The 27,376-nt window shown below is 49.5% G+C and overlaps 1 protein-coding gene across 1 annotated transcript; it reads right to left on the minus strand.

Moving 5' to 3' along the window:
• Positions 1-2,397: 2,397 nt before the first annotated feature.
• Oas2 (2'-5'-oligoadenylate synthetase 2) lies at positions 2,398-26,742 on the minus strand. The gene is made up of 11 exons (XM_045132523.1): positions 26,566-26,742; positions 22,054-22,312; positions 17,788-17,963; positions 15,937-16,172; positions 15,424-15,568; positions 13,687-13,860; positions 9,199-9,481; positions 7,795-7,976; positions 6,766-7,004; positions 5,248-5,440; positions 2,398-3,492 (listed from the first exon to the last, which is right to left on the minus strand). The coding sequence occupies exons 1-10, from the start codon at positions 26,740-26,742 to the stop codon at positions 5,272-5,274; spliced, it is 2,040 nt and encodes a 679-aa protein (XP_044988458.1). The 3' UTR covers positions 2,398-3,492; positions 5,248-5,271.
• Positions 26,743-27,376: the final 634 nt, after the last annotated feature.

Raw genomic sequence — 27,376 nt, forward strand, 5'->3', positions numbered from 1 at the left:
TAAATAAAGGCATTTTATTTAGGGCTGGAAGGATGGTCTAGTGGTTAAGGTGCTTGCCTTTGAAGCCAAGGGACCCAGGTTAGATTCTCCAGTACCCATCTGAGCCAGATGCACAAGGTGGCGCATGCATCTGGAGTTTGTTTGCAGTGGCTAGAGGCCCTGGCGTGCCCATTCTCTCTCTCAAATAAATAAATGTTTTTTAAAGTATTTAATTAAAAAAAGTTATGGGCCAGAGATATGGCTCAGCATTTAAAGCATTTGCATGCAAAGCCTAATAACCCAAGTTCAGCTCTTCAGTACCCATGTAAAGCCAGATGCACCAAGTGGTACATGCATCTAGAGTCCATTTGCAGTAGCTAGAGGCCCTGACATGTTTATTCTGTCTGTCTGTCTCTCTCCTCTCTCTGCTTGCAAACAAATAAAAAAAAAATTTAAATTAAAAAAAATTGAGTCAGGTGTGGTAGTGCACACCTATTTAATCCCAGCACTTGGGAGATAGAGGTAGGAAGATTGCTGAGAGTTCGAGGCCACCCTGAGACAGCATAATGAATTTCAGGTCAGCCTGAGCTAGACTCTGCCTCAAAAACAAAATAAATATATATTTTTGTTTTGTTTTGTTATATACATATACTTACATTTTACATATATATATATATATATATGTTTACTTATTTACAAGCAGAGATAGAGAGGAGACAGACAAAGAGAATGGGTGTGCCAGGCCCTCCAGCCACTGCAAACAAACTCCAGATGCATGCGCCACTTTGTGCATCTGGCTTTACATGGGTACTGGGGAACTGAACTGAGGTCTCACAGTATTATCAGACATATGTGTCACATGCCTGTCACTCAGCACATGGTCATCAAGTGACATTCATTTTCCTTCTGAGATTTAGTGTTACATGGTTTAGTTTCTCCAGCCACACTGTAAGCCCTGTGTACATGGATGCAGAATGGCGGTTCTCTTTCCCTTTCACTGTAGGCTGACAGGATATGTACTTGAAGGAGGCAACTTTCTGCTTTCCAGCCTCCACTCCTAGGGTCTCTCTCACTCATCCTGGAGAAGAGCAGTGATATGTCCCACTCCCATTCCATCCTCTGACCGTCCCCATGCTGCCTGAAGCTGATGTGGCCACCACAAGCTTAACAACAATGTAGTGGTGTCAATGTGTGCTCCCATCAACTCAGGCTTGAATCTTGAGTCTCCAGTGGGGGGACCCCCCCTGGGAAGGAGGCATATTACTGGGGGTGGATTTTGGAGTCCAGCCCTAAGGTGTGCTTGGGGCAGATCTTGAGTTCGGCTCTGAGGTGTGTGGAGAGCAGCTGGAGCTCTGGCTGGTTGTGTTTTGCTGGCCGTTTGGTGGCATCTCTGGGCCGTTGATCTGTAGAAGTACGCCAGCTTCTTCTGCCATTGGCGGTGCTCCTCTGGATCTGTAACTCCAAAATAAACCCTTTCCTCCCATAAGCCGCTTCTGGATGGGTGTTTGTTCCAGCAATGAGGAGCTGACTGCAACAGGCAAGATCTCCAACACAGCCTGTAATCCTAGCACTGAGGGGCTGAGGCAGGGGCGTACACTGGGATCAAGACCAGCCTGGACTACATAGTGAGTTCCAGGCTCGTCCATGTTAGAGTGGGGCCCTGCCTCAAAAGAAGTGGAGGAGGAGCCAGGCATGGTGGTGCATGCCTTTCATCCCAGCACTTGGGAGGCAAAAGTAGGAGGATCGCCGTGAGTTCGAGGCCACCCTGAGACTAAATAGTGAACTCAAGGTCATCCTGAGTTAGAGCATGACCCTATCTCGAAAAAACAACAACAAAAAAGAAGAGGAGGAGGCTGGAGGAGATGGCTCACTGCTTTGGGATGCTTGCTTGCAAGGCTGCAGGTCTGAGTTCAAGTCCCAGTACTCACGTAAAGCTGGACACACAGCGGGGTATGTGTCTGTCTGTAGTCCCAGTGCGCCTCCGGCCAAGGGAGTTGGAACCATGGGAATCTAGAAGCTCACTGGCCAGCAACTGACATACATGAGGGTGGCTCAAGCAGAATGACAAGAGACTCTGTCTCAAGCACAGGGAAGAGAGGACAGACACCCGACGGTTGTCCTCAGACCTCCACACGTGCTTCTGTGGCATGAGCGTAGACACACACACACACACACACACACACACACATGCACGCACACACACAAACATACAAAAGCAAAACAACAACAAAAAGATCACCAATAAGTCTGTTTCTTTAGATGCCAGCCACAAGAAGGGACCTCAGGGTACCCACACCTCTGTTCAACTTGAATACAAATTTGGGGGTTCCTGTGACTCTTTCAGGTTTGATCATTCAATAGAATCACTCACAGAACTCAGGACGCCACAGTACTTCTGGTCACCCTTTTATTGTAAAGCACATAACAGGTTAGAGAGATAGCTCAGTGGCTAAAAATGGCTGCTTGTAAATCCTGTAAACACACAGCTATTGTGTGTGTGTGTGTGTGTGTGTGTGTGTGTGTGTGTGTATTAGCGTGGCAAGTCTGGGAGAGGGCCCAGGCTCAGGAGCATCTGCCCATGTTGGAGGTCAGATGCATGACCTTGGCCATAGGTGGGATGATGTTCTGACCCTCTGACCTTGTGCCTAAACTTTCTGGCTTGGGCAGTGCCTCCCTTGAAACACTCCAAGGGGTCACCATGAGTCACCCTGTTAGCTTAAACTCAGGATGTCTGGGAGAATGTCCTTGGGAGCAAAAAGGACAAAGTGAAAGCTTTGGTCAGTTACCCCATGGGATCTGGAAGCCCTGTGCCAGGAACTGGGCACAAAGGCCAGAAGTTTTCTTTGGTGTATCACAGCTGGCACGGCAGCAGAAACAGAACCTCAGGTGAGAGTACATGGCACTTAGGCCGTTAAGTATAAAGCCCAGTTTGGCAAGAAAACCCTCCTGGGGAAGGCAGAGGCAGCAGGTACTAAAGATCTCTCGTGAAGCCTTCGGTGAGTCTGAGGTGGAGGGACAGGGCGGACTGGCCAGGACACACTTGGGCATGGAAGAGAAAAGCGTGGCCGGGAAGGGAAGGAAGGCTCTGAGAGCTAGCTGGGCATGACGGGTGTGAAGAACTCAGCCTTGGAGACCCAGACAGAGTCCTTGCAGAGGCTAGAAGCACAGGGGAGGCCTGGCTGGAGAAATACGGAGAAGTGGACAGAAATAAGGAGCACAGGGAGCTGGTGGAGGGCAAATGCCTTTAAGGTCAGCCACAGAGAGAGGGTTCAACCACAAAGCAAGACCCCAGAAGGTTCTGCAGTCTTGAATTGTGTCTTGAGAGTTCCAGAGGCAGGGAGGGAGGGGAGGAGGGAGGGGGACTCAGCTAGGGAGGGAAGGATCCAGCTTCTATTTTATACTCTAGAAGTTTCCTCCAGATCACCATGGCAGGACCAAATGGCTTCAGAAAGAGAACATCTTGCTGACAGTAAGGTGGAGCTGAGCACCACAGCTTCCTGCAGTTTGTACCGTCTGCAAAGAAAGAGAGGGGACAAGGTTCCTGAGTGGTGACAACCACTACAGAATAGGACCTGGAAAGAAACTATTTAGAAATTGGGACCAGGGACATCTTTGGCGGGGTACTTATCGCTACTTGTTAATGAGGTCTGACCTGTGGTTGAAAGCGGGCACAATGACCGAACTCAGGGGCTCTCACACAGGCCCATGTCCTTGCGAGGCAGCATGACAACTGAGTGATGCCTGAATTGGCTTCTGAGCAAGATCCAGTGGGCAGAGACCTGGATGCTGCTCAGCTTCCCACAATGCACAGCACAGCCCTCGACAAGAAATCACCTGTGCCCAAATGTCAACAGTGCAGGCAGGAGAAGGAAAGCCAAGTGTACTGTGGGGTAATAACCTGGAGGGCCTATCAGGTGTATCTGGTGTGTGTGTGGGGGGGGGGTAGGGCGCTGGACACACAGTTCTCTGTGACTGACCCAGTGTGTATATGTGCACCTGCCTTACCCATTCTTCCTTCTCTCTTTGCCTTTTAAAAATATTTTTATGGGAGCTGGAGATATGGCTTAGTGGTTAAGCGCTTGCCTGTGAAGCCTAAGGACACCGGTTCGAGGCTCGATTCCCCAGGACCCATGTATGCCAGATGCACAAGTTGGTACATACATCTGGAGTTCGTTGGCAGTGGCTGGAGGCCCTGGCATGCCCATTCTCTGTCTGCCTCTTTCTTTGTCTGTTGCTCTCAAATAAATAAACAAAACAAAACAAAAGTTATGGAGACTTAAGGGGTGGCTCAATGTTTAAGCTGTTTGCCTGCAAAGCCTAACGACCTGGGTTTGATCCCCCAGTACCCACATAAAGCCCGATACAGAAAGTGGCGTGTGCGTCTGGAGTCCATTTGTACTTGGCAGGAAGTCGTGGCACGCACGCACGCGCCCGCTCTCTCTCTCTCTCTCCCTCTCTCTCTCTCTCTCTATCTGTCTATGTTGCTGACATATCTAAGGCACCTTGTACTCTTCCTGTCCGGTAGTGAGCCTACAGTTCGAAGGTGTCTTTGCTGTGTTCAAGAATCAACCCAAGAGGGTGCAACCAAGAGGTAAAAGCATGCCTGCTTCCAGGGGAGTTTTAAAAACAACTGTTTTTGAGGTAAGGTCCCATTCTAGCTCAGGCTGACCTGCAACTCACTCTGTGGTCCCAGGCTGGCCTCAAACTCACAGCAATTATCCTACCTCTGCCTCCCAAGTGCTGTATTAAAGGTGTGTGCCACCACGCCCTGGTTAATTTTTTTCAATTTAATTTAATTGTACAGATATTATAACAGGTTATACTGTTTTATCCCCTTGCCCCTGCTCTCTTGTTACCCTGGGGCCCTCGTTAGTGGGAAGTGGGGTCATGGCCTTCTCTGCGGAGTCATGAAGGCCTCAGTCGGTCCCTGTGAGGTAGCAGCAGGGACCCTGCCTCCGATCTGTCTGGGCCCTCTTCCACAGTATTTCCATGGGGCTTATGATGATGTGGGCAGGCAGTTTGGTTTGGGGGGTATGGGTGCTGCTGGTCTCGAGTGGGTCGAGAGCAAGAACTAAGCTCAGTGTCCTGACAGAAGGGCAGTGGAGTCTCAGGGCCAACGCTGAGGCAGAGGGAGGTCAGATGGAGAGAGTATGTCCACTGTGAGTTCCTAGGTCTCCTGTTTCAGGGTTCCTTAAGGTGGGAGTCCGTCAATCCCTATGAGTTTACTTCCCGGCTCAACTCTAACAAGAGAAGTTGTTTGATTCAAACCTGTTACAGGGCTGCCCATATCCTTTAGATCACCCTTACTGGCACTTTCCACGGCATTACAGGGTACCCGGCCCCATTTGTGAAACAGGGAGAGGCCAGCCACTCCTTAGCTTCTTTGGCTAGAAGATGCCAACACCAGCGGTCTCCTCCACCCACATCGCCAGTAGGTTCGGCTGGGTCCAAGATCACAGGCCTAAAGGGGGATAAGAAAGTGTCAGAGGATGCCTTTCGAGATGGGGTTGCCTCAGAATTTGAGGCCTGCCCAATTATCATTAATAATTTAATGTGTTCTGACAGCTTAGGTGTCAAGCAATTCAAGTATATAATTCAAAGTAAACTTCCTAGAACTGATACATAATTTGTTTGTTTGCAAGCAGACACACACAACAAGAGAGAGAGAGCACACTAGGGCCTCCAGCTGCTGCAAATGAGCTCCAGGAGCATGTGCCACTTTGTGCATCTGTCAGTACTGGGTACTGGGGAATCAACTCTATCCGTTAGGTTTTGCAGGCAAGTGCCTTAACCACTAAGCCATCTCACTGGCCAGAAATGTTATATTTGAAAACTGTTTTGAAAGCTGTGACTTACTTACACATGAGTACACAATGTAACTATCTTTCAAGAGAAACTGACAGACATTCAGTGTGTCCCTTAATCAAATGCAGTGTTGCCAAAAGGTCACAGTCTACGGCAGGCTGCCTGCCGGGCACCTCATTCTTATTTCTCCTATGTTTGTTCCGGGCACCTCATTCTTATTTCTCCTATGTTTGTTCTTGTTATCTTATTTCTCTTTCCTTGTTTCTTGCTACTGTTATCTTTGTTCCCTGTTGGCAATGTTGAGCACAAGCCCTGAGATTCCTTACTATTTTATTTTTACAATTCTAGTATATGTGCTGCTGAAGTGAGCACAACTATTTTGTTTTACTTTCTTGCTATGTCATCCTGGCTGGCCTTGAACTCTTGACCCTCCTGCCTCAGCCTCTCAAGTGCTGAGATGGATCGGTGTGTGCCACCACACCTGGCTTCCTTATTATTCTTCAAGTTCTGAAAGGGTAGATAAAACTTGATCTGAGCTGGGCATGGTGGCACACCCCTTTAATCTTAGAACTTGGGAAGCAAGAGGTAGGAGGATCGCCATGTGTTCGAGGACACCGTGAAACTACAGAGTGAATACCAGGTCAGCCTGGGCTGGAGCATGACTGTACCTTGGAAAAAAAAAAAAATGAAAAAAGACTTGATCTGTTAAATACACTGAAATAAATTGGTTTGGGCATGGCAGTGCTTTTCCTAAGGGATGAGGGCCTACCTAAAACAAAAACAAAAACAAAAACAACCCCCCACCAGAAAGAGTACCAAACCCACATGCTTCCACAGTCTCTTCGTCTCTTCTGTGTCCCTCCTCGATGGCACTTCCCCCCACTCCCTAGGGTCGTGTCCCTGAGACGGGAGCAGTTTCTCTGGCCACCACTTCACAACTCCCCAACCCCTGGGGAGGAAAAGGGGGCTGAGTGAAGGCACCTGGTTCTCTGGATCTGGTTCAGTAGGAACTTCCTCATGCCCTCATCCTCAAAGCTGTAATTGATGGTCCAGAAGATGCAGAGCTGCTGGTACTGGGTGACCAGCTCCAGGACGGTCCGGAAGCCTTCAGCTGTGTCGAAATCGTCCAGGCCGCTGCCCTGCTCCCACGCATACACCGTGAGCAGCTCCAAGGCGTACTTTGGGGGCAAAGACCCCTTGGGCTTCATTTTCCTTTCACACTGAGGAGAGGAGAATGGGGGACCTCAGATGACTCTTGCAAGGCAGCGGAGCCCACTGTGAGTCCCGTAGACCGCTGGGGCAGCAGCAGGGCAAGGGAGTCACGATGCAAGACCGTGAGAGCCCGGCTGCTCTAGGGAGCAGAGAGTTCTAGATGGCTGGCTGAGCTCAGCCAGCAGCTGGCAAAGTGGCACATGCAGCTCCCTGTGCCATGCATTCGGCTGTCTCTGTGTTTCTGGGGAGGCAACATGGCCACAGTGGGCTAGAAAGTCTCTTGAGTACTAGGTCCACCAACGATACCGCAGGGCAGACATATAGGACCACCATTTCAGAGGAAGGCGGGAGGCTTGGGAAAGTGAAGTGACTCGCTCAAGGTCACACAGGAGCCCTGAGGGCCCCAGCGTTCAGTCACCCAAGGTGGTTCCAGCTGTAGAGCCTTCCAAGAAACAGCACCGTGTCTGTGAGCAGGGAGATGGAGCAATCCCCACCTCCATGTGCCCTTTGGAGGAGAAACGCTTTGGCCAGTGCAAGGACAAAACAAGCTGCATGTAGCAACTTTCATGCTTGGAGACCCTGTAGGCCTGAGGCCCATAGATACAGGAGTCACAAGAACCCTACCAATACCTATGGTTCCTTAAAGGGACCCAACCACCAGCATGGGAGGATTTGTGTGCACAGGACATTTGACAAGGACTGGCTTTGTGGTCACCTCTTAATGGTAAAACTAATAAACAGATGGCCATAGCAGGGCCTGGCATACCTATTTGATGGCTAGACCCAGGGCCAGCATACCTGTTTGAACCAGTGCTTCACCAAACGAATCAAATCCTTCAGCTTGATGGGCCGGCTTTCAATGAAGTTGCTCTGTAGCTTCGTAAAACAGGTGGAAAATTCTCCTCCCAGCACATCCGGGGATTTGTACAGCTCAATGAGCTCTGCATAGACCCTGGGGCTGGGCTTGGACTGCTCTTGGCCTAGCATGGGGAAGGCAGTCATTGAATCTTAATGTAGATGGCAAGCAGCGGGCTTTACATCCTAGTTTATTTCATTTATTTTATTTTATTTATTTTTTCAAGGTGGGGTCTCACTCTAGCCGAGGCTGACCTGGAATTCACTCTGTAGTCTCAGGGTGGCCTCAAACTCATGGCAATCCTCCTACCTCTGCCTCCCGAGTGCTGGGATTAAAGACGTGCACCACCACACCCGGCTCCAGATAACTGTTTTGTTTTGTTGGCAGTAATTGGGGATCAAACGGAAGAACTGTGCATGCCCAGTAAGTACTTTACCAAGGAGCTGGAGATGTATCCCCAGGTCCTAAGGAAAGCAGTTCCAATTAGAAGGAAGGTATGCTTCATAATCCTGGTTTGGGAAATGCCTCAAGTAGCTTTGATTTTTTGTAATACACCATTATACACCTGCCACCTCTAAATTGAATTCCCATTTTTAACTATTAATTCATTTTGGTGTGTATATGTTGTATGCGTGTGTGTGCAAAAAAAATGCATGTGCCCTGTGCACATGTATAGTATAGTCGTATGTGTGGTGTGTACACCTGTGTGAATGTATGTGGACCCTGTATATGTGCAGAGGCCAGAGGAGGACATCAGTACCCCTCCCCTTTCATCCTCACTCCTATTTCCTTGAGACAGAGTCTCTCACTGAACCTGGAGCTGCCAAGTTTTGGTCAGGCTGGCTGACCAGAGAGCCCCAGCGATGCTCCTGGCTCGGCCGCTCCTCCCCAACACTGGGTTACAGCTGTGGGCTTTTTCTACGCGGGTGCTGGGGCTGAATTCGGGTCTTCGTGTTTATGCACCAGGTACCCCTATCCACCAAGCCCTCTCCCCAGCCCCCATGAGCTGGGCTTCCCACCTAACTGAAGATGCACACGTGTCTTCATGCCTCCCACATTTTTCTTTCATTTCTTTCACAAACACATGAAGGAAAGAAGGGAGTACCCTCTACAGATATGCAGGGAACTGTGTATTCTGTTCTGTGAGCTACACGGGGACGGAGGCCACACTCTGGCTGCCCTTGGGTACCGACAGCAGCATCCCTGCTCTTGTCAAGGCCCCTGCTGGAGGCCTGGACCAGAAGTGACACCGATTGCAGTCCATTCCTGTGACCCAACCCATAGCCCCCCCCCATCACTCCTTCCAGAAACTTCTTCCTCCAGGGCTTGAGCCTGAGGAGTCTTACCTAATGCGTTGAAGGCTGGCAGTACATCAAAGTCGACGCTTTCGTTGAAACTTTTGGATTTCAGGGTGAAGCTCAGCACCCTAGGGGCCTTCCACTTGGAAACCTCAAACGTCACCTCGAAGTTTTGGGTTTGCTGGCAAGTTTCCAGCTGCTGACGAATCTCCCTGATGATGTCGCTGCGCTCGGCTTTCTGGGAGGTGTAGCTCTTCAGGGAGCTGAGGAACACGACGATGTCGGCATCAGAGCCGTGCTTCAGAGCCGTGCCTTTGGCAGTCGATCCTCCCTGGGGAAGAAAGGGAGGACAGGGCTCGTCATTCCCTCACCCTCACCTCCCTGCCTTCCAAAGGCCAGTGCCAGCTGGGACGCCTCAGCCAGATTGCCAAGGGCAGGATGCACCTTAGGACCCAGGACCCAGGTAGGGCTGAGTCCAAGACAGTGTTTCCCTTTGTCAAGTGAGTAGATGTACACACACACACACACACACACACACACACACACACACACGGCAGATGGGTAAAGGGAAAGCAATCCACATCCCAAGTCCTTTTTATGTTTGTTTTTGTTTTTCAAGGCAGGGTCTCACTCTGGTCCAGGCTGACCTGGAATTCACTATGTAGTCTCAGGGTGGCCTCGAACTCACAGCAATCCTTCTACCTCTGCCTCCTGAGTACTGTGATTAAAGGCATGTGCCACCATGCCCAGCCCAAGTCCATTTCTTGAAGATTTCTTGTTTAAAAAAAAAAGAATGGGGCTGGAGAAATGGCTTAGCAGTTAAGCACTTGCCTGTGAAGCCTAAGGACCCTGAGGCTCAATTCCCCAGAACCCACATAAGCCAGATGCACAAGGGGGCACACATGTCTGGAGTTCATTTGCAGTGGCTGACGGCCCCGGCACGCCCATTCTCTCTCTCTATCTGCCTCTTTCTGTCTCCATCACTCTCAAATAAATAAATAAAACAAAAAAATTTAAAAAAAAGAGTTATTGTTGTTTAAATTCACTTGGCCCAAAATAAATCAAACTCAGTCCAATGGGTAGGTAGAGAATTCTCAACTGTTTCCTGCGGTATCCATCACTCCACCAGCCTGGAGTAAGGATGGGGGAATGACTCTGAATATTCCCAGGGCCTCCAGCCACTGCAAAAAAACTCCCAATGCACGTGCCACCTTGTGCATCTGGCTTGCGTGAGACATGGAAAATCAAACCTGGGTCCTTAGGGTTTGCAGGGGTGCCTTAACAGCTAAGCCATCTCTCCATCCCAGAAAGCCGTTTCTTATCTGCCTGCTTTTCCTCTGTGAAGTGTCACCTTCCTTTTCTGCGTTTCCTCAGAAAGGAGAGGAGAAAACAGAACCGGCACTTCTGACTTGGGCCTTGAACTCAGTTTTGTTTACTCTCCCGTTAACTGACTGTCCCAGTGAGCATGCCCACGCACAGGACCTGTTCTGCAAACATAGGGCACTCCAGCCCTTCGTGTGCCAGTGGGTACACGCTTGTCTGATCATGGGATCTGCACACACAGGGAAGTATGCTGGTGCTGCTCTTTGACCCAAGGAGAATGATCCTGTCCTGTGAATGGAACTCAGCCAGTGTGGTGAGCCAGGCCATGATTAAAACCCAAAAGAGGTCCTTCCCTAGTTTAGTCCACACCAAGCTTAGTATCGGCAAGGGGTCGAACAGTGCCCACCCTCCAGCTCTCTCCAAAGATACTTTTGTTGGGAGCCCATGAGCATGGTATGCCAGAGATCTAAAATGTTCCTCAAAGGCCCGTGTGTTACAGGCTTGGGCCCAGCTTGGCGCTATTAGGAAGTGGCAGAACCTTGGAGAAAAAATGGAGCCTGGGGGCTGTAGAAATGGCTTAGCAATTAAGACGTTTGCCTGCAAAGCCAAAAGACCCATGCTCAACTCCCCAGGACCCACATAAGCGAGATGCACAAGGGGTACATGCACCTGGAGTTTGTTTGAAGTGGCTGGAGGCCCTGAGTGCCATTCTCTATTTTGTTCTCTCTTATCCTCTCTCTCTCTCTCAAATAAATAAATAAATATAAATTTTTAAAAAATGGAGCCTAGGGGCTGGGGAGATAGCTCAGTTGGTAAAAGGCTTGCTGTATAAACACGAGAACATGTGTTTGGTCCCCAGAACTCTCACTAAAAAAAAAAAATCCAGGGCTGGAGAGATGATTTAGCGGTTAAGCGCTTGCCTGTGAAGCCTAAGGACCCCGGTTCGAGGCTCGATTCCCCAGGACCCATGTTAGCCAGATGCACAAGGGGGCGCATGCATCTGGAGTTCATTTGCAGTGGCTGGAGGCCCTGGTGCGCCCATTCTCTAACTCTCTCTCTCACTTTCAAATAAATAAACAAAAATGAACAAAAAAAATTTTTTTTAAATCCAGGTCTGATGGTGTGTGCTTATAGCCCTGGTTCTGGGGAGGCTGAGGCAGTGGATCCCTAGGGCTTACCAGCCATCCTGTCTGGCCTAATTGGAAAGACCCAGGCTAGTGAGAGAGACTCTGTCTCAAAACTAGGTGGACAGCACCTGAGGAACAACACTTGAGGTTGTCCTCTGGGGTCCACATGTATGCACACACAAGTGCACATGCACCTGCATACCCACATGAGCATGTGGGCATGTACACATGCACACACACACAGACACACACACACACACGCAGAGGTGGGGCTAACAGGAGGCCATAAGTCATTGAGGGCTACAAAGGGGATCTTAGGAACCCAGTGCCTTCCTATCTCTTGCTTTTGAGTTGAATGGCTCCTACCTGCTTCCTGCCATGTCACCTCAGACCCAGAGTCATGGGGTCAGTCAAGCTCTGGAACTGAGTCAAGATAAATCCTCTTCTCTTTTCCAGTTGATTACTCTCAGGCATTTTGTTACAGTCATGGCAATCTGATTGATACATCACCTTATTTGGAAAGAGTCTTTATGGATGCACTTAAGGATGTTGGAGTGAGATCATGGCGGATCTGGGTTAGGCTCTAAATCCAGTGACAAGTATTCTTAGAAGAGAAGTCTCATGAGGCAGGTGATACAGAGATGGAGGGAGACACTGATATGATGGAGTATCTGTTATCTTCTGAGCTTCCCCTCTTCCCAAACCTGGATCTAGCAATTGAGGTTCCAAAGAGTTGTTTCTGCCCCTCCCAGTAAGTAAACCTAGAATTCAGTCTGGGACCCTAAAATCAACCACTTCTGTTCTGGTAATTCCTAAGCCCTTTCCTCACCTGGAGGGGAGGAAACAGTGCCCCTTCCACAGGAGCTAACATCTGAGAGATCCAAGTCTCCACTTGGGAAGATTTGGGACAGCATGACTCCAACATAACTTCCCATGTCCTTGTGAAGCAGACAGCACCCTGACAACTCACGCAGCACGGGTCTTACACCCCACTACGCAGGGTGCCAAGCTTCCCCACCCCCACTTCTCCCAGAAGACCTTAAAATTCATCCTCTTCTTTTCCTAGGTAACTCAGAGACCCCTTCCACTTCCTGCCAGCACCCTTATTGGTAAATAAATACCATGGGCCCCAGAAAAAAAAAAAAAGTGTGTCTGTGGTTTTCCAAATTCCAAACATCACAGTATGTACAAGCTAGAACACCAAGGATGGCCAGCGACCCCAGGAAACACAGGATGGAGGAAGTTCATCCTCCTTGTCAACTTATGGGGTTTAGAACCACACAGGAGACACACAAGGTGTGTTTGTGCCATGTTTTCAGAAAAGTTTAGCAGAGATGGGAAGATCAACCGTGAGTTTGGGGGCACCATCCCGTGGGCGGGAGTCCTGGACTAAATAAAAAGGAGAAAGTGAGCCGAGCACCAGCACCCATCTCTCTCTGCTTTCTTGCTGTGAATTGAATGTGACCAGCTGCCTCATGCTCTTGCCACCTTTCCTTCCCCCCCAGGAGGGACCATGAGCCAGAGTCAACTCTTCCTTGAGTTGTTTTTTGGGGGATTTTGTTACAGCAATAAGAAAAGTAAGTGGCACAAACCTGGTATGGTGGTGCAGTACTTGGGAGGCTGAGGTAGAAGGATCTCTGTGAGTTTGAGGCCAGCCTGGGACTACAGAGTAAGTTCCAGGTCAGCCTGGGCTAGAGTGAGACCCTACGAAAGAAAGAAAGAGAGAGAGAGAGAGGGAGGGAGGGAGGGAAGGAGGGAAGGAAGGAAGGAGGGAAGGAAGGAGGGAAGGAAGGAGAGAAGGAAGGAAGGAAGGAAGGAGGGAGGGAGGGAGGGAGGGAGGAAGAAAGGAAGGAAGGAAGGAAGGAAGGAAGGAAGGAAGGAAGGAAGGAAGGAAGGAAGGAAGGAAGGAAAGAAATGTCACTGACACAATGACCAAATGTGTGTTAGAGCCAGCCCAGACTGCCCCACTGGAGACCAGCCGCTCCCCAGCTCCCTCACTCAAGGCTCCATGGTGGCAATGCCACCTGGAGAGCCAGTGGTCTCCTGGCCTAGCTCCCCACAGCAACATCCCCAAGGAAGGGCTTACCTTGACGATATTCTGGACTTTGATAGTTGAACCTCGAAAGCAATTTTCTTTAAGGAATGTACAGATCATGTCAACAGCCCTGCAGATCTGCTCTCGGAAAACCTTGGTGGGCTGGAGGAAATCCTTGATGAACTTGTCGAGAAGGTGACCCGGGGTGATGAAGAGCGGCGCAGGCTGAGAGAGGAGAGACCCCGGGTGAGCCCTGCCTGCCGCCCTGCCCGGCTCCAGACTCGGCCAGTCTTCTCCTGTTCCCAGGGGTCAGCAGATCTTCCCATCTCTGGTTCTTGCACTGACCTCTCTAAATAACATTCCCGAGTCTCAGGGCAAAACACAGCATCTCCCCCAAAGCAAAAGCTCTCCTGGCTCCTCTTTTACCATCCAGGAGATATTGGGGTCCTTCCCCTAAGAGGCTTGTGGGAACCAGAGATGAGAGGTGACCTTGGAGGACCCAGACTGGCCCTTGTAATTGCAGGGTCCTTAAGAGAGGCAGGCAGGAGAGTCAGACTTTTCAGTCAATGAGGGGAAGAAATCACATGTTACAAAAAAATTAAGAAGCCAAGAAAGGGACTGGGGAGATGGATCAGTGGTTAAAGTTTACTTGCAAAGCTTGCTAGCCAGGGTTCAATTCCCCAGCCATTTATATAATGCCAGACAGGAATTTGTTTGCAGTGGCAAGAGTCCCTGGCATGCATATATATGCAAACACACACACACACACAAATGAATGTTTAAAAAAGAAGCTAGAAAAAATAGAGTGATAGACATTCTCCAATGACTCCACATGCACATGCATGCACAGGGCACACACATCTGCACACACACATGATATACATACATACATCATACTACAATTATCACTATACACACTGCAGTATGTATAGGAACTGCAGGTGTGCCTTAACAGCTAAGCCATCTCTCCATCCCAGAAAGCCATTTCTTATCTGCCTGCTTTTCCTCTGTGAAGTGTCACCTTCCTTTTCTGCATTTCCTCAGAAAGAAGAGGAGTACTATACACACTTGCTTATGTTATACATGCACACACACCATATCCCCACACTACATAGATGCACGCACATGCATACGCTATACATATCCACACCACACTATATCCGCCGTGCATGCCATACACACACATGTATATGCCATACATACATCACAGCACACACAGCACTCACACACATGTATATGCCATACATACATCACAGCACACACAGCACTCAAACTATACATACACACATAGATACACCAAGAAAAATTTAGAGGTGGCCACTCAGGGAGATCCCAGTGTAATATAACAATTGTTCTAAAAAGAAAAGGGCCAGACCTGGTGGTGCATGACTTTAATCTCAGCACTCAGGGGCAGAGGTAGGAGGACCTCTGTGAGTTCCAGGACAGCCTGGGACCACAGAGTGTGTTCCAGGTCAGCTTAGACTAGATTGAGACTCTGTCTCGGGGAAAAAAAAGAAGGGGGACACAGGCAAACCTGACAGCATGAAGACTTAGAGGCAAGGGGGGCAGAGGGGTGATGATGCTGTCACAGCCAAGAGATGGAGAACAGTTGCCCCTAAAATGCAAGACAGCACACTTCTCACACCATCTTTGAACATTTAGCATCGAGAGTGCGGAGAACCAACCACTGTTGTTTTCAGCCACCCCACATGTGACGCGTCATTATGGGAGTCACAGGATAAGGCTTTGTCTGGATGAAGCACCCTATAGTGCAAAACCCCGTCTCACCAGAACATTCCAATGAGGCGCGGGTGACACATTGTTCAGGCTGGGGGAAGCCAGCCATAATTGAGCCTCTTCTTTCAGTTTCTTCCAGACATGGTGGTTTTGGACCACATTGTGGGTTGGGTCAGTTGGATCCAAGATTACTGGCCTAGGAATTGTATCCAATTGAAAGAAATCAGTGGTCCCTAGTGGGAAGTGAGAAGCCCAGGCTCTGACTGCTGTGGCTCCTCTAAGCTGTTGGGAGGCTGTGAGCTGTCCAGCTGCCCTGCCCCTCTTTCTCACTGTTCAGAGATGTGCCATGAACACAATAATATTGGTCTCCTCTTTGCCAGCTTTGCTTGCTCTCGCAGCCTCTTCTTTCTACAGAATTTGTCTTGGGGGCAAGACATACCATGGTTGGGATTGGCTAGGCCTTCCCTTATGGTCAGACCCTCTGCGCCCTTCACCGTGGCTGCCAGGAGGGGCTCAGACCTGTAGGTGGGAGGTCAGGGACAGAGCCCGGGAGAAGCTTGGTACCTTTGCGACCGTAGCTGATGTAGAAGGATGTTCCTGACCATCTCATCCTCAAAGTTGTAGTTGACTGTCCAGTAGACACACAGCTGCTCCTGTTGTGTGATGAGCCGCAGTACAGTCCTGACGCCTTCAGCGAGCCCAAAGTCTTCCACTTGGCAGCCCTGTTCCCAGGCATACACTGTGACCAGCTCCAGAGCATATGGATCTAGATAGGAGGAACTCTCCCATTTTTTCTGGCACTGTGAGAGAAGAGAAAAGGTAGCGATGCATCAGGAAACAGAAGTCGAGGAGTCATTGTCCCTATCAGCATGTCTCAAAGTCAATACACTGGTCACATCAAGTGCTGACCAGGATGCAGGGTAGCCAGGACACTTGCGGCACTCACTGGAGTGGAACCTGGAACAGTGGTTTCGGAAAACTACTTGGCAGTATTTGCAACAGTTCAATAAACATTCCCCATGTATAGTTCAGGTAGATTCTACAGAAGTGCATATAACCATACACACGTATGCCACATGGCTGTGTCTATGTCTATAGAATCACAACTCAGCAATTCTAATTTTCTCAATCTTTATCTAAGAGAAATGAGTGCTTAAATTCACAAAAGATACGTAGAAGCATATCCATCCAATGTAATTCATAGTAGTTTTAAATTGGAGAGGACCCAAAGGTCCAGCATGAGCAGAAAGGAAATACGATATTAATAAAACAATGAAAATTTATGACTATATGTGGCAATGTGGTTAGACCTCCTCAACGAGGGTGGAGTAATGTAAGGAAGACACACAAATTGAGTGCAGTACAATTCCACTTACAGTGTTTAAAAATAAATAAGGGGGGCTGGAGAGATGGTTCAGTGGGCAAGATGCTTGCTTGCAATGCCTAATGACCCGGGGTTGGATTCCCCAGTACCCATATAAAGCCAAATACACAAAGTGTTGCATGCATTTGGAGTTTGTCTGCATTGGCTAGAGGCCCTGGTGTACCCATTCTCTCTACATGCAAATAAATAAATAATAAAATATTTTAAAAATAAATAAATAAGAGGCTGAGGAATGGCTCAGTGGATAAGAGCACTTGCTGTATAAATGTGAGGACCTGAGTATGACCCCCAGCATCCCTGGAAAAAACTAGGTGTGGTCACACATGCATGTAACCCTAGCCCTGAGGGAGATAGAAACAGGAGGATCACTGAGCTTCCCTGGTCAGCCAGTCTAGATTAAAAAAAAGGGCTGGAGAGATGGCTCAGTGGTTAAGCACTTGCTGTGAAGCCTAAGGACCCCGGTTCGAGGCTCCATTCCCCAGGACCCACGTTCGTTTGCAGTGGCTGGAGGCCCTGGCATGCCCATTCCCTCCCTCCCTCCCTCCCTCTCTCTCTCTCTCTCTTTCTCTGTCTGTCACTTTCAAATAAATAAACAAACATAAAATTTAAAAAAAAAAAACAAAAACAGCAGCTCCAGGCTCAGTGAGATAAGCTATCTCAGAGAATCGATGCACATGCCCTATGCACAAACATGCACACTGCACAGGCCTGATAAGTGCCACTCACTGATGATGACAATTGTTTGGTTTTTTTGTTTTTTGTGGGTTTTTTTTGAGTCAGGGTCTTGCTGTGTAGTTCAGGCTGGCCTTGAATGCAAGACCCTCTTACCTCATCCTCCCGAGTGCTGGGTAATAGCTGTGTACCACCACCCACCACAGCCAGCAACCTTGGGAAGGGGGTGATTGGTGGGGGTCTTTTGGGAGTAGAAGGCGTACTCCCTGTTTTGCTGATGCATTCCTAAGATCCCTGAGCATCAATGCTCTGCATACAAATGAGGCCAGTGAACAGGAAACGGACAAAGGGGAAGTTACCTGTTGATACCAGTACTTGACCAGCAGGATCAAGTCCTTCAATTTTCTGGGGTACTTGCTGAAAAACTTCTCCTGGAGCCCTGTGAAGCACACTGAGAACTCACCAGGTGAGGCGCCTGTTTGATCTATGGTTCTTTTGAGAGCTCGGTAGACCCAGCGGCTGGGTTCACCTACACCTAATGAGACAGAGAGGGAGGCAGGGAAGGAGGGAGAGAGTGAGGGAGGGAAGGAGGGGGGAGGGGGAGGGAGGAACAGTCTCAGTATGTACTCGGAGCTGCTGAGGAAACTAGAGTTTGGGAGACCATCTTGCTTCATCTGCAAGACGGCTGCTGTTCTCACAGGCAAGCAAGCATGACAGGTAGCTTGTCCCCTAGATAATACAGCAAGTGTGGCCTAACAGCAAGAATGAGGACTTGATGGTGTTGACCTGAGACAGGCTCAGCAGAGCCACACTGAGCTCTGAGGAACACGGCTACAGATGAGAAAGTGGGGGCTCTAGGCCTATACCAGAGGGCGTCTGCTGTAAACAGCCAACATCCATGTGGAAGAAAAGAGAACCTGTGTAGCCAAAGGACACTCTGTTGTTGAGCGCACCCCTGGGCATTCTGTTTCAGAGAGTCAAGGGCACACGACCCCCAGATGCCAGTCAAGGCCCCGACTGCAGGATGGAGGCTGTTTGACCCACCAGCGTCAGTCCCTGCTTTCCAGGCCCTGCTGTGTGTAACACACATTTGGATGCATGGTCCCAGAGAGCAATCACTGGCTTCTTCTTTACATCCTGACAGATGTATTGACTTCCCAGCACAGCTCAGGGCACTGGGCATTACCCTTTATTGAGTGCTTCCTGTATAGCAGGCATCGTGTAAACCCTTTATGCACAAGAAGCATGCATGTCTCATACAACTCTTATGTGGTGGGTAAAACTGCTACTGCTAATTACAGGAAACAGAAACACAGGGAGATCAGGTAAGCCGGAAGCTCCTGCATCGTAGAGTCCAAGGCCCCAGGGAGAGAAATGATGACAAGAGCAGTAGAAAGAGTGCAGAGTTGAAGGATCTCTTCCTGACCTGATGGGAAAAGTAGGCCAGGTTAGTTAGCCTTTGATTTAGTAAAGGAAGCCATTTATAAATCCCCTTGCAGGGTTACTCTTTTTGGAAAGCTTTCCCATGGTTGGGGGTGGGGTATTGAGACTATTAATTTGGAACGTGCAGCTCTACTGCCATCTGGTGGCAGTTTGGGGGTACTACATGTGAGAAAGCATTCTCACACCATCCTTGCATGATGAGGTCAGGAGAGGCCATTCTGGCCTGGTCTCTCTCTAACCACTGGGCTTTGAAGGAGAAGAGTGTGCCCAGGATTCCCTGCAGAACTTAGGAGCCACATGTTGTCTCTCTATATCTTGACTCCAACTCTTTTTTTTTTTTTTTTTTTTTTTGGTTTTTCAAGGTAAAGTCTCTCTAGCCCAGGCCACCTGGGAATTCACTAATTCACTATGTAGCCTCAGCCCTTGAATTCATAGTGATCCCCCTACCTCTGCCTCTCAAGTGCTGGGATTAAAGATGTGCACCACCTCACTCAGCCAACTCTAACCCTTTTTAAAAAATATATTTTATTTATTTATTTGAGAGAGAAAGAAGGAGAGAGGCGGGAGGGAGGGAGGAAGGGAGAGAATGGGCATGCCAGGGCCTCCAGCCACTGCAAACAAACTCCAGATGCATGTGTCCCCTTGTGCATCTGGCTTATGTGGGTCCTGTAAAGTCAAACTGGGATCCTTTGGCTTTGCAGGCAAATGCCTTAACCACTAAGCCATCTCTCCAGCCCCCACTTTTTTCTGAGGCAGGTGCAGCCTGGAATTCTTATCCCAGGGTGTTTGAATAACTGGTCCTGAGAGCCAGTTTTTCTACTCTGTTGTAGAGTGGGTGGACACGGGATACAGTAAGACAATGTATTTGTTTCTTTTCCACTTTCTATTACTGAATGCCTGGCAAGAGAAACTTTAGGGAGGGGGGTTTAGTTTGGCTCAGGGTTGGAGGGCAGAGCGCATGATGGCCAGAAAGTCCTGGCAGCAGGACTGAAGATACTGGCTCACATCTGTCTTGGTGGAATAGGAAGGGAAGAGAGAGGCGGGAAGAGGGGAGAAAGAGACCAGAAGAAGGGCCAGAGGCAGGATGGGGCCCTCTGCCTACTCACTCACTTCCTCTATCAAGGCCTACCTCCTACAGGTTCCAAATCACAGCCACCAGCTGGGGACCAAGTATTCAAGTACATGGAGCCTGTAGGGGACATTTCACATCCAAGCCATAACAGGATAAGAATCCAGGGCTGGGGCTACAGAAGCTGCTCAGTGGTTAAAGGAACTTGCTTGTAAAGTCTGATGGCCTGGGTTCAATTTCTTATTACATAAAGCCATACACACAGAAGTGGCACATGCACTGGAGTTTGTTTGTAGCAGCAGGAGGTCCCAGTGTGCCATACTCACTCTTTCTCTCTATGTCTGCCTCTTTCTTTCAAATAAATAAATAAAAATATTTTTATAAGAGAATCCAGGGCTACCACCTCCCACACTGTTCCACTTTTATTTATTTTTAAAATTATTTGCAAGTGGTCAGGCGTGGTGGCACATGCCTTTAATCCCAGCACTCAGGAGGCAGAGGTAGGAGGATCACCATGAGTTCGAGGCCACCCTGACACTACAGAGTGAATTCTAGGTCAGTCTGAGCTACAGTGAGACCCTCCCTCAAAAAAAAAAAAAATTGCAGGCCAGACATGGTAGCTCATGCCTTTAATCCCAGCACTTGGGAGGCAGAGGTAGGAGGACTGCCATGAGTTTGAGGCCACCCAGAGACTACAAAGTGAATTCCAGGTCAGCCTGAGCTACAGTGAGGCTGAAAAACAAACAAAAAAATTTATGTTCAAGCAGTGGGAGACAGTGAGCCCCAGGGCTTCCAGCCACTGCAAATAAACTCCAGATGCATGTGCCACTTTGTGCATCTGGTTTTATGTGGATACTGGAGAGTCAAACGTGGTGTGTCAGGCTTTGCAGGCAAGTGCCTTAACCACTGAGACCCCCTCTTCCATTTTTCTGATCCAAGTCATATTTGTGGGAGTACAAGTCATTAAGGTATATGCATGTCTTATCAGAAGATGGTACAAGTAATGATTCTGCAAGGTCCCTGGTAGCACAGAAATTCCTCAAAACTGTGAATGATGGAAGGCACCCTGACCGGGGACTAGCCTGTCACTAACTGGCCCTGGTCATGCTTCTACTCCTCTCTCTCCTCACTTGTTTAAAGAGGGTGGGGTTCCTCTGGCATTCATAAGCTTGCAACGATACGCATTCCTGTGTCTGCGACTGAGCTGTAGCGATTCTGAGTGGGCCTTCTCCATCAAGGCATCATTCCTTTTTCCATCCATTCATCTACCCACCATTCACATCAATCTACCTATCTGTTTTCATCCATCCTTCCACCCATCCATCTATGCCTCCATCCATCCATCCATCCACCCATGCCTGCAACCATCTATACATCCACCCCCTATCTATCTATCTATCTATCCATCTACCTACCTACCTACCTACCTATCTACCCACCTACCCATCCATCTATCCATCTGTTCACCCATATATCCATCCATCCATGCCTCCATTCATCTATCTCTCCATCCATCCATGCCTCTATTCATCCATGCTTCCAACCATCTATACATTCATCCATTTATCTATCTCTCTACCCATCCATTTACCTATCCATCCGTCCATGCCTTCATCTATCCATCCACCCATCTATCCATCCACCCACCCATCCAACCATCTATCCATCCATTCACCCTTCCATCCATCACCCGTCCTCCCACCCACCCATCGATCAATCCTTCCATCCATCCATCCACCCATCTATCCATCCTTGTGCACATGCATCCTTCCATCCATTCAACACCCAAGAATCTACTTCCATCCACCTCCATCTGTCATTCACTTTCCTTCCAGCCATTTTTCCATCTACCTTGCATCCATCCATCCATCTATCCACCCACTCACCCAGATAATCTCCACTTTAGATTCAAGAGTCAAGAACATTTTCTCCAAAGTAAATGAGAAAATGGGGAAGAAGTTCCAGAGAGGAGAGGGAGGAAACTTTCTCTCCTGAGATGAATTCCCACATTGGAAAAGGCCAGCGCTGTCTGTCCCAGCCTTCAAGACCCCAGTGATTCACCAGCACCCCCTGTGGGAGGCCTTGCTGCCCCCACATCCACCAGAGCACTCACCCAAAGGATTGAAGGCAGGCAACACTTGTAAGTGCACGCTTTGCCATCGTGTGGACACATGGACCATGAGGTAGCCCTGGAGTTTCGTGACTTCCCACTGGAAATGCAGAGGGTGGCTTGTGAGCCGCTGCTCGATTATGTTGAGGACTTGTTGTTGGTTTTTCTTCTGATCTTGGAATTGTTCCAAGTGATTGAGGAAGAGGACAAGGGTACCTCTGGTGTCACCTTTCAGGAATGTTCCCCGTCCATAGGAGCCACCCTGCAGGCAAGAAAGCAGCAGATCTGAGGCCTGGATTCTTTGGGGACACAGAGGACTCCAGCAGACAGTGGTAATTCTCAACTCAAGTGAAATCCCAAAATGTCACCATTGTCTTAAGACTGGGTGGCCGACACTCATTCGTGTCCATGTCAGGGTTTGGTCTTCCTGCCTCCAAATTGGAGACAACTCCAATGGTCACTAGTGCTCAAATGGATAAATGAAAGTGGTCACTCCAACACACGCCTTATAAATGTGGTGAGCCAAAGAAACCACACAGGGCACAGGAGAGCTCATGATGCCAGGCACATTGGGTCACCTTCTTGTCCTGTTATATAGGATATTCCCAGTTTCAGGAAATATGAAAGTCCCACATTCTAGGATGAAACCACTCACCTAGGCAAATCAAATCTCTGCCATTAGAAGTGAGGAGAGTAGCCACTGGGGGCTGGGGTGCTGACTGAACCGGAGCTCGGGGCTGTTAAGGGACTGGAAATGCCGGGGTGTGGGCCATGTGAGGGCGTTGTATGGGGTGGCCCATCAGGCTGCATGCTTATAGTGGCCCTGTCATATGGATGCTTCCCTGCAACAATGGGTGTGTTACCTAGAGGCAGAGGAGCCTGGGGGTTAAACAAACATGCTCTTGAGCAAGCGTCCTGGCTTCGGGCCCAGGCTGACACGAGTTGTTAACTACTCATCTGTTTCTGGGGCAGAGGACACAAATTGTCCAGCCTTCTAGGGGGTCATGGGTGCGGGTAACAGCAGAGGCCAGGAGGCCGCAGAGCAGCAAAGGACCCGGTGAGAAGGGGACAACTTGTCTCCCAGGGGTCGAGGCCTTCAGGCTCAGTCCTTTTTAAAATTTTTTTGTTTTTTTGTTTATTTTTGAGGTAGGGTCTCACTCTATCCCAGGCTGACCTAGAATTCACTATGTAGTCTCTGGGTGGCCTCGAACTCACAGTGATCCTCCTACCTCTGCCTCCTGAGTGCTGGGATTAAAATCATGTGCCATCACGCCTGGTCAGGCTTGGTTCTTAGTAGTCTGACAGATTAGTTACTTTTCTCTGCTGTCTCCAAATATCTGACAAGAATCAACTTGAGGCCAGGTATGGTGGCATATACCTTTAATCCCAGCACTCGGGAGGCAGAAGGAGCACTGTGAGTTCGAGGCCATCCTGAGACTACATAGTGAATTCCAGGTCAGCCTGAGCTACAGTTAGAGCCTACCTTGAAAAACCAAAAACAAAACAAAAAGAATCAACTTGAGCCTGAAAGAATTTATTTCAGCTACAGTTTAAGATACTGTTGTTCACATTCCTGGGACAAACATCCAACAAGACACAGTTTATGGGAGGGATGGGTTTATTTCAGCTCACAGAGCCAGGAGAAGTTCCATCAATGGCAGAAGAAGCTGGCTCCCTTTCACAGATCCCAGCAGAGAGAAACCACCAGCCAGCCAGCACACACCCACAGCAGCAAGTATGAACCTGCCAGAGCTCAAATTGTTCTCTCCACACCTCTGAGCTAGAATTCAGATCTGCCTCCAGTGACACCTCCTTCAGCAGGCTGGAGACTTAAGCAGGAAATCTAACCTTAATCCAAAACACCAGAGAGTATGGGGGGCAGCATACGTTCACATTCAAACCACCCTCGATGCATTCTGTCTGGTGGGGAGGCATGGTGGTGGCAGCTGGCTGGTTACATTGCCTCTGCAGTCAGAAAGCAGCAAGCAGACAGACAGTAAGACTGGGCTAACAAACCCCAAGCTCCACCCCTCCCCAAAACCCACTTCCTCTAGGAAGGCTTCATCTAAGGCCTAAGGCCACCTCTGTGGCCTTCCTGAGCAGTACCATAGTCTGGGAACACAAGCGCATGAAGGATATTTCATGTTCAAACCACAACACTTCAGTGATGTCAAGGTGCGGGACTCACAAAAGGGGCCTCCTGGTAGGTCCTTCCATCCACCATGAGTGTATTTGCAAGGAGGACTATGGGACTCCAGCTCCTCAGGTTTCTTGTGTGCACTCTTGCCTCTGACATCTATCATATGTCCCCACCAGAGCCACCCATGCCATTTGGACCATAAGTATCCCAAACTGTGAGCTGAGCAAACCATTTTTCCTTTCTAAAGTCAGCCTGCCTCAGGTGCTTTGTTATAGCAATGAAAAATGGACATCCAGGTGTGGTGGCGTACACCTTTAATCCCAGCACTCTGGAGGCAGAGGTAGGAGGATCACCATGAGTTTGAGGCCAGCCTGAGACTACATAGTGAATTCCAGGTCAGCCTGAACTAGAGTGAGACCCTGCCTTGAAAAACAAACAAACAAACAAACAAACAAAAAAAGACAAATACAGGTAGGAGAGATTGCTTAGTAGGTAGAGCATTTGCCTTGCAGGCATGAGGACCTGAGTTCAATCTCTACAGATAATGTAAAAAGACAGGCAAGGTGGTGTGTGTTTGTATGCCTAGCAATGGTGAGGTGGGAAGCAGAGACAGGTGGACCCCTGGAGCTCACTGGTCAGCTAGAGAGCCTATCTGGGAAGTTCCAGGCCAATGAGGGACTTTACCTCAAACAAAAAGTGGAAGACACCTGAGGAGTAACACTCAAATTTGTCCTCTGCGCACGCGCGCGCGCGCACACACACACACACACACACACACACACCATGCTGTTGGGAGATTAGGATTCTCCCCAGTCCTGCAGGCCCAGCACCTCCTAGTGACTTCCTCTCCCAGTGCTTTGAATTTTGCCTATAGCACCAAATGTTTTTGTTTTTTTTTTTGTTTCATTTTCGAGATAGGGTCTCACTCTAGCCCAGGCTGACCTGGAATTCACTATGTACTCTCAGGGTGGCCACGAACTCATGGTGATCCTACCTCTGCCTGCCGAGTGCTGGGATTAAATGTGTGCACCACCACACCTGGCTAAAACCAAACATTATTAACAGATGAGAGGGAGGCTTCCTCCTTCCGGTGGTTTTGCTCAGCTTCTCTAGTCTTGATTCAGTCGCCTTGTCTGCGGGAAGATAGAAAGGGCACTGGGAGCTGGGCAGGGTAGAGCCCATCCGGAATCCCAGCACTCAGGAGGCTGAGGTGGGGAATGCGTGCTCAAAGCCAGTCTGAGCTACACAGGGAGACACTGTCTCCAAAAAAACACAATAGGGCTGGAGAGATTGCTTAGTGGTTAAGGCACTTACTTGTAAACCCAAAGGACCTAGGTTCAATTCGCCAGTTCCCATGTAAAGCCAGATGCAGAATTTGGAATTCTTTTGCAGTGGCTAGAGGCCCTAGTGCACCCATTCTCTCTATTTCTCTCCCTCCCTCCCTCTCTCTCTGTCTCTCTCTCTCTTTCTCTCAAATAAATTAAAAACAAACAAACAAACAATAGGGGCAGGGGAGATGGCTCAGTGGTTAAAGGCACTTGCTTGTAAGGCTTGATGTCTTGGGATCAATTCCCAGTACCCACATAAAGCCAGATGCACAAAGTGGTGCATGCATCTAGAATTTGCAATGGCAACATGCTCTGGTACACCCATTTTCTCTCTCCCTGCAAATAAATAAACACTATTTTTAAAACAACAGGGGCTGGAGAGATGGCTTAGAGGTTATGCGCTTGCCTATGAAGCCTAAGGACTCCGGTTCAAAGCTTGATTCCCCAGAACCCACGTTAGCCAGATGCACAAGGGGGCGCACGCTGGAGGCCCTGGAGCGCCCATTTTCTCTCCCTCCCTCTCTCTCTCTCTCTCTCTCTCTCTCTCTCTCTCTCTCTCTCGCTCTCGCTCTCGCTCTCGCTCTCGCTCTCGCTCCCAAATAAATAAATTAAAATAAACAAATTAAAATAAAAACAACAGTAACAATAAGACCAAACACAAAACAAAACCCTCTCAAACCAGTGGAGTGCTTGACTAGCATGTGCAAAGCCCTGGGTTCAAACCCCAGCCCCCCGCTCCTCCCTCTCACACTCACACACGCCCACCCAGATACTAGGAAGTAAGCCCAGCTAACTTACTAGGCACCGACTACAGCCGCTGCTGTGCTAAGAACCCTATGTTTGACCCAGGGGGTCTACGCTCACCTCATCTACAGAGCCAGAAAAGGGAGGCAGCCTGCCCGGGGCCACACCGCCAGGCAGGGAAGAGCCCGCAGCCCACGTCCCGAGTCCCGCGGGCGCTGCGCTGCGCTGCGCTGCACGGTGACAGGTGACCCCCAGCAGCCCAGAACTGGGTGTAGCAGCAGGTCCCTCAGCTCCCGGCCTCACCTTGGCCACCCCGTGGACCCGGGGGAAGTGCTCGGCGCTCAGCAGCGCGTCGCAGATGGTCTGCACCACCTGGCGGATGTGCCTCTCGCCCTCCGCGGGCGGCCTGAGGCTGCCCTCGATCAGCTCCCCCAGCTGCGCAGCCGGCACCGAGGACACGTGCGACTCCCAGTTTCCCATGTCCGCTGCAGAGCTCCGGGCGGGCGGCGAGTGACCGAGGCCGGACTCTGCGCAGGTCTTGGGGCTTCTGGGAAAAGGAAAGTCAAATTCGCAGCTGCTGCCACGCCCCCATCTGGGAAACTGAAACTCAAGTTCAGGGGCTGCGCGGAGCCGAGGTTCAGCCCTTAACCCAGGAACTTCCTGCCTCTGTTTCCCCATCTGTAGCACACAGGAAAACAGTTCGTTTCTCACAGGATGCAACCCCTGCAGGACTGGGATGAGACTCGGTCAGTAGAGAGCTTTACCGAGCCTTGCATGGGGACCTGGGTTCAAGCCCCAGCACCACACGAACCGGACATGGTGAGGCACCCCTGTAACCGCTGCACTTGGGGGGTGGGAGCAGGAGGACCAGGAGTTCAAGGTCTCACTACATACTGAGTTCAAGGGCACACCCCGCTACACGAGACCCTGTCTTAAAGTGCATGGTAAATGCTGGCTGAGTCAACTCAGGGTTTTTGTTTGATTGATTTTTGTTTTGTTTCTTGTTTTTCGAGGTAGGGTCTCACTCTAGCCTAGGCTGACCTGGAATTCACTATGTAGTCTCAGGGTGGCCTCGAACTCGCAGCGATCCTTCTACCTCTGCCTCCCGAGTGCT

The sequence above is a fragment of the Jaculus jaculus genome, chromosome 13, assembly GCF_020740685.1.
Source record: "Jaculus jaculus isolate mJacJac1 chromosome 13, mJacJac1.mat.Y.cur, whole genome shotgun sequence".
NCBI lineage: Eukaryota > Metazoa > Chordata > Mammalia > Rodentia > Dipodidae > Jaculus > Jaculus jaculus.